Source organism: Epinephelus fuscoguttatus, linkage group LG23 (assembly GCF_011397635.1).
Source record: "Epinephelus fuscoguttatus linkage group LG23, E.fuscoguttatus.final_Chr_v1".
NCBI lineage: Eukaryota > Metazoa > Chordata > Actinopteri > Perciformes > Serranidae > Epinephelus > Epinephelus fuscoguttatus.
In genome coordinates this window covers 34,521,069-34,535,371 of record NC_064774.1, presented here as the reverse complement: position 1 = coordinate 34,535,371, position 14,303 = coordinate 34,521,069, and the positions used below count along the sequence as shown (strand labels likewise).

General features: G+C 43.6%; 1 protein-coding gene across 8 annotated transcripts in view; it reads left to right on the top strand.

Annotated features, from left to right (window-relative positions):
* The window catches only part of pde5ab (phosphodiesterase 5A, cGMP-specific, b), a 287,017-nt gene that overhangs the window by 119,808 nt on the left and 152,906 nt on the right, over positions 1–14,303 (top strand). For all 8 annotated transcript variants that reach the window (XM_049568813.1, XM_049568815.1, XM_049568812.1 and 5 more), the window contains 4 exons: positions 5,836–5,925; positions 11,090–11,158; positions 11,541–11,630; positions 11,754–11,891. In XM_049568813.1, coding sequence (XP_049424770.1) covers positions 5,836–5,925; positions 11,090–11,158; positions 11,541–11,630; positions 11,754–11,891 — 387 coding nt within the window. The remainder of the gene's footprint in view (positions 1–5,835; positions 5,926–11,089; positions 11,159–11,540; positions 11,631–11,753; positions 11,892–14,303) is intronic.

The window sequence follows — 14,303 nt, the reverse complement described above, 5'->3', positions numbered from 1 at the left end:
AGCACTTTCGCCTCACAGCAAGAGGGTTGCCGGTTCGATCCCGGGCGTGGGAGCCCTTCTGTGCGGAGTTTGCATGTTCTCCCCGTGTCAGCGTGGGTTCTCTCCGGGCACTCCGGCTTCCTCCCACAGTCCAAAGACATGCAGATTGGGGACTAGGTTAATTGGTGACTCTAAATTGTCCGTAGGTGTGAATGTGAGTGTGAATGGTTGTTTGTCTCTATGTGTCAGCCCTGCGATAGTCTGGCGACCTGTCCAGGGTGTACCCTGCCTCTCGCCCGATGTAGCTGGGATAGGCTCCAGCCCCCCCGCGACCCTCAAGAGGATGAAGCGGTTAGAAGATGAATGAATGAATGAATTAAAAAAAAAAAAAAACTTGGCTTCCGGGTCACACAATGTGTGAGAGATGAAAATATTGAAAGTGTATGAAAGGCCCGAATCCCAGCCCGTTATCCGTTTTTTCCATTTTCCATTTACACAGAAAACCGGAAAACGAGTCGTTATCCATTTTTTCATTTTGGTTCTGGAAACAAATATTGAAAAAACAAGTCATTATTTAGTTTTTTCATATTTGTTTTTATTTTGAAAAACGAATGAACAAATGATACACAGATTTGCTTCGCACATTGTAATTTGATCCACCACAATGTCAGCAGTTTAAAGTCTGCCAGAAACAACGATTTTTTGATCAGGCCCAGCCAAACCAGCAGATGGTGGGACAATTTTGAGAAGAAGATTTTCGTCAGTGAGGAGTGGAAATAAAACTTTTGCGTGTCCAGAACAAAACTTGTATCTTTGAGTGAGGTCCTCTATCTTTACATTGAAGGAAAATCAACGGTAATGAGATCTTCTTACTACTTTAGCGACAAGGGGAGACTGTGGAAGACAGCTAATGCCTTGGCTTGAAGACTGTCTCAAACATTGTGAGACAGGTCTGTCAAGCCATAACAGTCCACCTTGGTCCAATTAGGCTTGTAACATTCTGGATTTTGTTTTATTTTTTCCTGTTTTATTTTAAAGTACTGACCTCTTGTGTAATTGCAGTTTCCTGTGTTTTCCTGCCTGTCATCAACCACACCTGCTGCCTCTTACTCACCTGCCCCCTCTTAGCCGTCCCTGTGTATACATACCATCCAGATCCTCATGTCTCTGCCAGATTGTCTTTGTTCTCTTGTGTCATTGCTGTCTAGCTATTACTGTGTTTTATTCTGTAAGGATTTTGCCTACTCTGTCTGTTTTGTGAGGTTTATTTTTTAAAAACTCATTGTTGGTGTTTTACGTTTTTGGTTTTAAGTAAAGACCAAGCTTTTTTTGAACCCCATTCTGCTTCCTGTGTGTCTTTGCGTGTGGGTCTGAGTTTTCACCAGAGTTGTTACAGTACAATCTGGCCATGTCAGACTCAGCAGAGATTGATGCTCTCCGTGTTGCACTTCATTCTCAAGAGCAGTGGCTGCAAGACCATGAACAGGCATTGAACAAGTTAGTCCGAGGTGTCCGAGAGCTTCAAGATGCCTTCCAGAATACCATGAAGGAGCAGCTGCATGCACTCACAGCCCAGACTCAGCAGTTTTTGGCGCTCCTCAACAGCCAAGTTCTGGCATTGGCTGCCTTAACCCCTCTTGCCCCTGCAGCAATGCCTGATCTCCAGCCTGCCCTTTGCCATGAACCACATGCACCACCCATTGAAAGGTATGATGGGGATCCTGAGACCTGCCGCTCCTTTCTGACTTTCTGCTCCCTGACTTTTGGCCTCCAGCTGTCATCATTTCTCACTGAACATTCCTGTGTTGCCTTTATGATCACCAACCTCACTGGAAGGGCACGGGAGTGGGCTACAGCTGAGAAGGACAGAAAGTCTCCTGGCCGTGAGGCAGCCTGGGGTTTCTTGTCTCTTAAACGGGGAGACAGCCGTGTGGCAGACCATGCCATTCGTTTTTGGACTCTGGCTACTGACAGTGAATGGAACAGTAAGTCCCTGTCTCTTACATTCCTGCACAGTCTTTCTGACAATATTAAAGATCACCTTGCTCCATTAGACTTACCCACAGACTTTAATGCACTGGTTACACTTGCTATCAGAATTGATAATCACCTTTTTGAAAGATAGAAAGAAAGAAAGAAAGAAAGAAAGAAAGAAAGAAAGAGAAGAATCATGCTGAGAGGAGAACTCCAGCCCACTTGGGGCAGTCTAATTCCTGGTCTCCAACCAAACATCATTTCAGTTCTGTTGGGAGCTCCAGCAAGGAAATTGTTGCATCTTCTGGGGTAAAGGAGGAACCTGTACAGGTGGGCCACGCTCGTCTGTCCCCTGAGGAGTGACAGCACCACCTTAGGGAGGGAAGATGCATCTACTGCGGTCTCCAAGGACATTTCCTGGCAGCATGTCCGGTAAAATGCCATGTTCATCAGTGAATGGAGGGTTACTGGTGAGCAGAGCTACTTCTACAAGACCCTCCCGTGCACTCACCCAGGCCAATATTGCCTCTTCTTCAGTTTCTTTGGAATTGGCTGCTTTCGTGGACTCCAGAGCCGATGAAAGCTTCATGGATTAAAGCCTCGCTCGCCAGCTCCAGCTGCAACTTGAGTCTCTCCCTTCTTCTCTAGTGGCCCACGCCTTACTTAGATGGTTGTCTCCTATGTCATGTGTCTCTCCGGACTCCAGACCTCATTCTCCTCATGTTAGGTAACCATTCTGAGACTATTTCTTTCTACATTATTGACTCTCCTGAACTTCCTCTCATTCATGGTTATCCATGGCTAACTAAGCACAACCTGCATTTAGACTGATCTACTGGCACTATCCTGGGCTGGAATAACCGGTATCACTCATCTTGTCTCCTGTCTGCTCCTCCCACTGATCTCCCCAAGCCTGTTGACTCCTCCTCAGAGTTCCCTGATCTGTCTGGTGCCCCCTCTGCTTACATGGATTTGAAGGAGACTTTCAAGAAGGCCCGTGCTACTTCTTTGCCGCCTCACAGACCATATGACTGTACCATCGATCTCCCCGATCTGGTCCCACATATCTATGGGCACAAAGTCCATAGATATGTGTGTCCTGTCAAACTAGTGACAAACACTGGTTTGACCACCCTGAAGGTAACGCTGTTATACTCACCATAATAGATCGCTTCTCCAAGATGGCACACTTTGTTCCTTTGGCCAAACTCCCCTCTGCCAAGGCGAAGCCGAAGCCATGTTGTCTCATATTTTTTTGTCTGTCTCTTTTGGCATGGTCTGCCACAGGATGTCATTTCAGATAGTTGGCATCATTTTGTGTCCTGTTTCTGGAAGGATTTCTGCCAACTGATTGGTGCCACAGCCAGCCTCTCCTCTGCACTTTCATTCCCAGTCCAACAGTCAGACAAAACATTACAATCTGGAACTGGAGACGGGTCTAAGATGTCTAGTCTCCCGGAATCCATCTCTGTGGAGTCAACAATTGGTATTGATTGAATATGCAAACAACTCACTTCCCATTTCTGCCACTGGTCTGTCTCCCTTTCATTGTGTTTATGGGTGTCAACCACCACTGTTTCCGGACCAAGAGGGTGAGGTTGCTGTACCATCTGCTCAGGCCTTTGTTCGTCATTGTCACCTTACCTGGAAAAGGGCTTGGGCAGGTCTTATTCGGGCCTCTCGGTGTGGAAAGTCGTAAGCTGGCAACCAGGTTTTTTGGACCCTTCCCATTCTCCAAAATCATTAATACTGTGGCTGTGCAGTTACATCTTCCCAGAGCCATGAGTCAAACTGTAAGAAGTAGTCCACTGGTCCCCTCTTCCAACCTCTCTGGACTTTTGAAACTTTTCTGCATTTAAGGAGTTTGCCTTCTCCCCGTCTGTTTTGTGAGTGTTTTTTTTTTTAAAACTCATTGTTAGTGCTTTACGTTTTTAGTCTGAAGTAAAGACCAAGCTCTTTTTAATCCTGCTCTGCCTCCTGTGTGTCTATCTTTTTTTACCAGAGTTGTTACAAGGCTGCCTTTTACCAAAACAATCACTTGACACTGGTACTGTTGGTAGACAGACCTCCGAATCTGAAGCTGGATCCGGACTGGCAGGGGAGGACTCAGTGCCAGCAGATATCAATCTTGTCAGAGGCAAGCCATCCCAAACCTGCTTGCAGAGCTTGAAGTACATTGTCACCACTCTGCCATGTCCACTTTGGCATCCAGTGTTGACTGCCCCACAGTACTTTGCCCAGATGGTCTTGAGCTTAGTTGACAGTATTGCTCTGTTCACCATGTTTTTTTGAATGTGGAAATTCTTTTCCTACCTTTTCTGAGTCTCCCTTATCAGGGTACTGCTCCTGAAATGCCACCAATATGTCCACATGTTTTTTGTAACAAAACTCCCAATCAACATTTTCTTGGGCTTTTTTTTGACTTCACCATGGTAACAAATACAATGTGTACAATATAAGATATGAATAAATAAATAAATAATCTGCTACAGTTTCCATTGTTTTGCAAGTTGATTTGTTAATACCGCCAAATGTAAATAAGCTTGCTGCACATGCTCAGAATTTTCTTCTATGGTATTTGACAAATAATTGGCAATGGCCACCTACTGGCGTTGAGTAGTTTTAGCGTTCTTGTGTAGACAGAGATATTTTGTAAAATGAGGTGGTGTGGATGGATTTATTTTTTTATTTATGGAGGGGAAAATTATCTGTTTATAAAAACATCTGGATATGTATAGACAGGGCCTCAATTGACTATTCTTTAAATCCCACCCGAATTTACTGTTGCTATGCCTGTTCTTGGATAACATGCTGGTTATAGTTAGTGACAAATTTACCCTTCACAATTCTTTTTTTGAACCAATTTTCAGAGGAAAATTGGTTCCATTCCATCCAGTTTGTTGGCTGAAATGACAGCTGTTGCTGATAGATTTAATCAGATGTAGAGAACTAGCTAATTAAGCTAACATTAGCTACATGAGTTGATTTTAAAATACTCCATGTTTTCAGGTCACTTGCTTTATAAGGAGAGATTGATACAAAGGTTTAAAACAATCAGAAATATGACAGTTCGTCTGCAGGCCCTCCTGAGGTGTTTTTTAATTATTAAAAGAACAGACTATCAGCAACTAGCAACTATCAGTTCATCTCTCACACACTGCCAGTAGTCTTGATGATCTTAATCCAGCAAAATATATAGTCCCACCACACTATAGCATCCAAAGGTATCCATAAACCACATATTATTATTATTATTATTATTCCTAATTTAGCTATTCTGCATATAAAAAAAACTGACTGGCAGCTGCCATGATGAAGGCAGGCTCCTGGCCTTTCCATCCCTTTTGGGATGAGGGCTTTTGTGTTAAGAACAAGTAAGTTAGCTTTGGGTAGCTGGACATTATTCTAAATCCAAAGAGGAGCAGGACAGACCAGCTAACATTCACACCCTGATAGCAGAGTTTGCTATCATTCAATCATTGCATCACTGCAACTGTTAGCATGTCTGGCTGACGATTCTAGTTTACGCTTTAGCAGACCAGAACACTTTTTAATCTATTTTTGGCCCTTGTGCTTATATGATTTTGGTTCTGGAAAGGCTCAAGACAGACATCACACTCAAAACTCTCAAATCTCTCACTGCACGTTTCTTCAACATGTGGAAAAATCCCAAGCTTCACAAGTCAACAGGCAGCAGACGGTTAATTAGAATTATTTAGCATTTCAGCAGGTATGTAGTGGCCTGCAGTGTAAGTGGTGATACAGGCATTGACCAGACACAATATGATTATTAAAACCAGATATCAAAATGTAGGTCTGACCCTACTGGACACAATTTGCATTACTTTAAAGATGGGACTGAATTCTGCTTTGCCTCCCCAGGACCCCAGATTCAATGCTGAGGTGGACCAGATCACAGGTTACAAAACCCAGAGTATTCTTTGCCTTCCTATCAAGAACCACAGAGACGAGGTAAGACAATACACAGTGGAGCAGTAGACTACATACTGCATACTTTACAGCTTATTTTTGACCAGTTACAGTAGGTCTGATATTACAGAAGTTAACCATAAACCAGTAGGATAGTGATTTATTTCAAGGGACACCAGTGGCTTTTTGTTCTTCAAGCTCAATATGATTTTAACAGGCAAGGGAAGGCTAATGCGTGAAGCCAGTAAAAGTAACTCAATGCCCACTTACCAGCTTTTTTTCAGACCTTTCAATCTCATCTAATGGCTATCTTTTGCAAATAGAATTCCCTTGGTTGTAATAGAGATGGCTCAATTGTCTTCATGTATGTTGGTAAGAATTGAAAGTCACGTGGTGACAACTGTGCCATCTCCATGAAAACTGGGAAAACTTGGTCCACTGAGAAAGACCATAAGATGCATTTGAAAGGTCTGGAAAAAAGCTAGTGAGTAGACATTGATTTAATATGTATGTATAAATACATTATATATATGTTGTTACAACCCGGCTCTTAGGCTGCAACAAAAAACGGGAGGGAAGACGAGGTTCAAACTAATCAATGCGTTTATTAACATAAACTTAAGAAATACGTGACAATCAGTGTCAGTAATCAGTAGTGTAGGCGTGTGTGGATGCATGTGTGTGTGTGTGTGAGCGAGCCAAAACAAAAGCAACAGAAAAGGCACGGCCGCGCCGCGGTGCCCTCATGTACGGCGTGGATCGAGTGAGAGCCAGAGAGCCAGCTGGTATCAGAATATAACCGCTTCACCGGGCACAGGTGCAGCACATCAGCTGATGTCGGCCCCTTCTGAAAGACAAAGCAGACCAACCAGCAACCAGCAAACCCACACACCTCCAGAGTAAAGGGAGGGGCCGTCACACTCCCCCCATCAAAAGAGGGGTTCCAGTAAGAACACCTCAACTGCTAGCCTACTGAACACTATACATAAAGACATTAAATACATACAATAATTACCTTGGCCACCTTCCTTTACTATATTCTACTTTTATGCTAGATCAAGAATCACACTGACCGTCATTCGTCTCCCGCGAGCCAACCAGCCTCATCCTGAACCCCAGCAACTCCGGCGCCTGAAGAAGCATTTAAGAGGAACAGTAGAAACATAGCAGACCAGAGGGTTACACCAACGAGTCAGTCAAAAAATAATCAACAGTAATGGACACGTGAAAGGGCATCAGGTTTTGTGACTGCGTTCACCTTTCGGTAATCCGTACAAAACCTTGGGCTTTTATCAGCCTTTTCGACCAACAAGCAGGGCAATGCCCAGCTAGAGGATGATGGCTCAGCGATACCATTCTCAAGCATGTACTGGATTTCAGCGTCCATGACCTTGCGCTTTTCTTTTGAACCTCTATAAAAGCGCTGCCAAATGGCAGGTGCATGTCCCATGTCTATGTCATGTTTCACCAGGTGTGTACGACTTGGCGTGTCCCTGAACAGACCTGGATAGCGCTGAATTAAACTAGGCAACTGCACCCTCTGCTCCTCAGACAAATGAGCCAACAGCAAACTCAAATTCTTCAATGACTCACTGTTTTTTAATCTACCCCGCAGCAGCCCGTCATCGGGTGCTGCAACCCCATCGTCCTCTCCTGCTGTCAACGGACCCCCCGCTGCTGCGACGGCTGACAGATGCTTGGGCTCCCGAACATAGTAGGGTTTTAAAAGATTAATGTGACAGAGCTGGGTTGGTTTTCTACGGTTCGGTGTAGATAGAATATAGTTTTGCTCGGTCACCTGATGCAGGACAGTGAACGGACCGGAAAATTTGACCTGAATTGGCGAATGGACCAAAGGCAGCAATGCCAGGACCTGATCACCAGGACTAAATACTCGCTGCTCAGCTCTACGGTTGTACAACCGCTTCATCTTCTTCTGAGCGGAAAGCAGCTTCTCTTTAGCCATCTCCCCTGCTAAGTACAACCGGTGCCGGAACCCATTCACATAATCAATTAATTTTGGTGGGGGATCTGATATATATACAGTACAGGCCAAAAGTTTGGACACACCTTCTCATTCAATGCGTTTTCTTTATTTTCATGACTATTTACATTGTAGATTCTCACTGAAGGCATCAAAACTATGAATGAACACATGTGGAGTTATGTACTTAACACAAAAAGGTGAAATAACTGAAAACATGTTTTATATTCTAGTTTCTTCAAAATAGCCACCCTTTGCTCTGATTACTGCTTTGCACACTCTTGGCATTCTCTCCATGAGCTTCAAGAGGTAGTCACCTGAAATGGTTTCCACTTCACAGGTGTGCCTTATCAGGGTTAATTAGTGGAATTTCTTGCTTTATCAATGGGTTGGGACCATCAGTTGTGTTGTGCAGAAGTCAGGTTAATACACAGCCGACAGCCCTATTGGACAACTGTTAAAATTCATATTATGGCAAGAACCAATCAGCTAACTAAAGAAAAACGAGTGGCCATCATTACTTTAAGAAATGAAGGTCAGTCAGTCCGGAAAATTGCAAAAACTTTAAATGTGTCCCCAAGTGGAGTCGCAAAAACCATCAAGCGCTACAACGAAACTGGCACACATGAGGACCGACCCAGGAAAGGAAGACCAAGAGTCACCTCTGCTTCTGAGGAGAAGTTCATCCGAGTCACCAGCCTCAGAAATCGCAAGTTAACAGCAGCTCAGATCAGAGACCAGATGAATGCCACACAGAGTTCTAGCAGCAGACCCATCTCTAGAACAACTGTTAAGAGGAGACTGCGCGAATCAGGCCTTCATGGTCAAATAGCTGCTAGGAAACCACTGCTAAGGAGAGGCAACAAGCAGAAGAGATTTGTTTGGGCCAAGAAACACAAGGAATGGACATTAGACCAGTGGAAATCTGTGCTTTGGTCTGATGAGTCCAAATTTGAGATCTTTGGTTCCAACCGCCATGTCTTTGTGAGACGCAGAAAAGGTGAACGGATGGATTCCACATGTCGGTTCCCACTGTGAAGCATGGAGGAGGAGGTGTGATGGTGTGTGGGTGTTTTGCTGGTGACACTGTTGGGGATTTATTCAAAATTGAAGGCACACTGAACCAGCATGGCTACCACAGCATCCTGCAGCGACATGCCATCCCATCCGGTTTGCGTTTAGTTGGACGATCATTTATTTTTCAACAGGACAATGACCCCAAACACACCTCCAGGCTGTGTAAGGGCTATTTGACCAAGAAGGAGAGTGATGGAGTGCTGCGGCAGATGACCTGGCCTCCACAGTCACCGGACCTGAACCCAATCCAGATGGTTTGGGGTGAGCTGGACCGCAGAGTGAAGGCAAAGGGGCCAACAAGTGCTAAACACCTCTGGGAACTCCTTCAAGACTGTTGGAAAACCATTTCAGGTGACTACCTCTTGAAGCTCATGGAGAGAATGCCAAGAGTGTGCAAAGCAGTAATCAGAGCAAAGGGTGGCTATTTTGAAGAAACTAGAATATAAAACATGTTTTCAGTTATTTCACCTTTTTTTGTTAAGTACATAACTCCACATGTGTTCATTCATAGTTTTGATGCCTTCAGTGAGAATCTACAATGTAAATAGTCATGAAAATAAAGAAAACGCATTGAATGAGAAGGTGTGTCCAAACTTTTGGCCTGTACTGTATCTATATATATATATATATATGTGTGTGTGTGTGTGTGTGTGTGTGTATGTATATATATATATATATATATATATATATATATATGTACATACATACACATATATATTTTTCATGCTTCCGTGCCTTGAATGAGATATCTCAAGAAGACTGAAGATTTTGGTGGTGACCTCGTCTGTCTCATTTTCATGTCATGGGGTGTCTCAGAAAAGGCCTTGGGGTTTTTTTAAAAAAAAAAAAATTGGCACAAATGCCCTTTTGGTCTCAAGGATAAACTGATTAGAATTTGGTAGTCAAAGGTCAGTGTGACCTCACAAAACATGTTTTTGGCCTGACACAAGAATTTGTTTTGAATTTCACACAAATGTATGATAGAATAAAATGATGAAGTGATAACATTTTATATCTAATAGGTAATAGGTCAGCTTCACTGTGACATTATAATGTTCTGCAAAAACTTTGGCCAGAAAAAACTTTTCTGGCCATTACTTAACACCATGTCTCAGGAACAGAAGGGGAAATATTCGGTCAGATACTGAACTGGTGACTAATCTTAAAACTGGGCTGATTGTTTAGATTTCTGTGCTGCTAGGTTAAAGATGTGAATGAAACATCCATATTTTAGAATTTGTAGAGTCTCTCTGGACAAATTGAGTTTTTAAATTCATTTCACATTTGCATCCTTTTCCAATAAACAGCTTTAGCAACACAGGCCTTGTTTACAGCCATGTTCGATGTTAATGGGATTTCTGGTAGCCTTGAGATTGTTGATTAGAAACCGTATCAATAATCTTGTGCAAATCAAGACATAACATTGACAATTCACAGAACTCTACTTGCCAATGTAAACCACAAAAAAAGCCAGGGTAACTTTAAGTTGAGTGTATTTTCTGCAACACTGGTTTTCAGAATACAAGTCAACACAAGCTATACACCAAGTCCTTTTTATGCCTCCACACCAGCGATAGCCGTGGCCAGAGGGATTATATTTTCGGATTGTCTGTTCATCCCATCTGTCTGTTGTTGTAAATACAATATTCCAAGAATGCCTCAAGGGAATTTCCTCAAATTTGGCACAGATGTTGACTTGGACTCAACTCAATGAGCTAATTGGATTTCAGTGGTCAAAGGTCAAGGTCAGTGTGACCTCACCTGTTTTTGGCTATAACGTATATGTATAAATTTTTTTATCCAAAAGATCAAAGTTCAACTTCAATGTGACATCATATTGTTCTGCATAAAACACTTTTCTGGACATTATTCAGTGTCATAGCTGAGGAACAGAAGCAGAAGTATTTGGTCAGATACTTAACTGATGACTAATCTTGGGTGTCCATCTTGAAACTGTGCTGATGGTATAGATCTTTTGAGCTGCCGGGTGGAAAATGTGTGTGAAGCATCCATATTTTCACAGACATGGATATAAACTTTAAAGAGAAACTGGTGCATGGAGGCATACAACCCTGGGGTGTGTATGGGAACTAATTCTCATTTTGAGCAATTTTTGTTATGTTTTCTTCATCCTGTCCATTACAGGTAGTTGGAGTGGCTCAGGCTATCAACAAAAATGGGGAGGACGGTGCCTTCACTGAACAGGATGAAAATGTTAGTAAAGTTCACTGGTTCACCCATAATAACCACATTTATTATGTGTCTAAATTCAGAAAATTGTTGTTGCAAGATATTTTGCTGTCAGCTAAGGTGTTGGGCAGACTGTTAACAGAGGCATAACCTAGCTGTTATGACCTGTGTCAAAATATGTGTCTTTTAGATACACTGAATGAAAAACTGTCCTTAACCTCACTCCATCTTTCTTCACCTGTATGTGTCCTTCCTTATATCATCTTTCATTTCCCTTTCTCCTTCTTTTTCTTCACTGATGTAGCTTTTTTCCCCCCACGAAACAGTCCAGTCGTGTTTTCTGTAATTCCCTCCTGACGGTTCTTTACCTGTGGTGCTCATATGCTGTTCTGCTCCTCTCCAACAGGACTTCTCAGCCTATTTGGCCTTTTCAGGCATTGTCCTACACAACGCTCAGCTGTATGAGACATCGCAGCTAGAAAACAGACGTAATCAGGTGGGTGTGAATATGTGTCTCTGTGTGTGTGTGTGTGTGTGTGTGTGTGTGGGCATAGACACAGCTCGGAACATGATGTATTCTTCTGTGTTTGTGCGTGTGTGTGTATGTGTGTGTGTGCAGGTATTGCTGGACCTGGCCAGTCTAATCTTTGAGGAGCAGCAGAGTCTGGAGGTTTTACTGAGGAAGATCGCAGGAACCATCCTGTCCTTCATGCAGGCTCAGGCTTGTACCGTCTTCATCGCTGACGACGACTCCATGGTCAGTACACATACATGCATGCACACACGTACAGGATTATTTTGAACTAAATTATCTGAACTAAATAAATTTCACTGCAGTAGGATGTTCCCCGCTCCTCCCTATGTAATGATTATTAGTAACTCAAAATTATGCATTGTAAACACATGAAACAATACAAAAGTCTGGTACGTTACTATGTTAACTGACTCTGGAGGTGTGTAAGTCCTGGAACAAGGGCAGGCTGACACCAGTGATTGGTACTGCAGTTTTGGCATTCCATTGTAGACTGTTCCTGCCCTGTTTGGTGGCTGATCCAAACCACAGTGATGGATGTGCAGAGAGAGGACTGCGTTACTGCAATGTAAGATTGTATTAGAAGCTTGTGAGGCAGGCTGAACTACCTGAGCTTCTTGAGGAAGTTCATCCTTTCCTGGGCTTTTTTGAGGATGGTGTTGATGTTGGATGCCCAGTTTATGTCCTGGGAGATTGTGGATCATAGAAACCTGAAGGATTCCACAGCAGACACAGTGCTGTTCAGAGGGGTGATGGGCAGCTGTGCTGTGGGGCTCCTCTTGAAGTCTGCCCTCATCTTTATAGTTTAAGGAGACTTCAGCTCCTGGTTGTTCTGACCACAGCAGAAGGCCAGCTATATGTAGACTTATCAGATGATGAGGCCATGGACTGTTGTGTGGCCTGCAAATATGAGGAGTTTAACAGGCAGGTCTCCTGAGGTGCCACATAGTTGGAGCTCTAAGCAGTCAAGCAGTCAAGCGGGATTTGAACTGGCCACCGTTACTGCTTAGCTAACATTAGCCTTGGCTGCTCTGCATTGCGCATCAGCCAGGTTGGGTGAAGGCTAGCTTGCATCCCGCTCATTTGCGATTACTGCTGGTAACGTTGCTGCAGAAACATGGTGGCCACCCACTGGTCTCCTTCCAGGTAGCCCCACTGAGTAAGCACCTTCAATTTTAGCCACAAACCCCCTTTAGCATTTAAGTCAGCACCACTAGCCTTACTAACACTGCCAATGCTGGTAACAAAGACATCAAGTCTGTTATCCACATGCAGGTGGAGTAAGGCATGTGAAGGACGGCGAGTCATTAAGTCCTCTGGTTCTTGTTTTATTGGGGACAATCATGATGGTAGAGGTCTTGAAGTAGGCTGGTACAAAGTATATCTCTAGTGAGGCGTTAAAGCTCTGAGGCAGGCAGACGTGAGAAGGCCCAGGCCCCTGCTAAGGTGAGGGATGAGGAGCTGGTGGGTGGGGTCATGGGGTATGATGTCAGGACTGTCCCATTCTCTTTCAAAGCAACAGTAGCCCTTTTGAAACAGATATTCTTTGGTACTGCCATAAAGATCCGTCATTACTTATACTAGCAGCTGTTTGTCAGTCTGGAAGTCCCACAGGATGTTGTTCTCAACCACCTTTGGTGGTGTGTCCCATCGGGATTTGGGTACTTCGAGCTCATACTGGGTACAGATATTTCTGTACACTATCCCAGCCACTTGGTTGTGCCTCTTCGTATGCTGATCCTGCTTGACTGTCTCAGGGGCATCTTTGCACAGCTTGCACCTTTGGTCTGATCTGCTGTGGTAAACCCTGACCTCTATGGCCCTTGTGCTTAGGGCCTGTTCTTGTGCTGCAGTGATTAGTACCTCCATGCTGTCTGTCAATCCAGCATTCTCCAGCCACTGGTAGGTCTTCTTGATATCAGCCACTTCCTCTAGCTGACGGTGGAATGCACCATGTAGGTAGGGGCTTGTCCCTCCATGTTGTTTGCTCCTCCACCTATTTGCTCTCATCAGGTTTCTGTTTTCTGAGGCAATCACTTAGCAGCTCATCCTTTGGGGGCATCTTCTTAATGTACTCCTGTATTAAATTACAACAACAAAGTCACTATATAAACTCAATAATATCTCACTGGAAACAAACCTAACATGTCAATGAAATAAATATTCCTCCTGACACAATTCTGAATGAAAAAAGTAATATAATCTAAGCATGAAGAACAGACATCAGTATCAGTCATTTATCCTGCTCTCTGCCCCCCCTCTACTGAGGAGACTCACTGTCTGCAGGTTGGCTGTGTCAGGTACATTTTCAGATTAAGTGTTAGACTACATACAGACAGCTTTTATTTTAGTTAGTCCCACTAGCGTGTGCTTGTGTAGACCATAATCGTAAACCATAATAGTGGTGAATGAGAGACTGTGGACAGAGCAGATTGAAATATGGCTTTTTACATGCTGAACACATGTATTGATAAAGTATTGGCTTTTTACTGTCAGAGGTTTTATTGCACTTACTCACAGTAACAAGCGTAGTTGTCAACTAGAGTAATCTTGGAGTTATATTGCCTTCATTTGCACTGCAGCCTCACAGCTGTTGTCTGACTTCACTCCATCATGTTTGTGAGTCTCTCTTTGTCT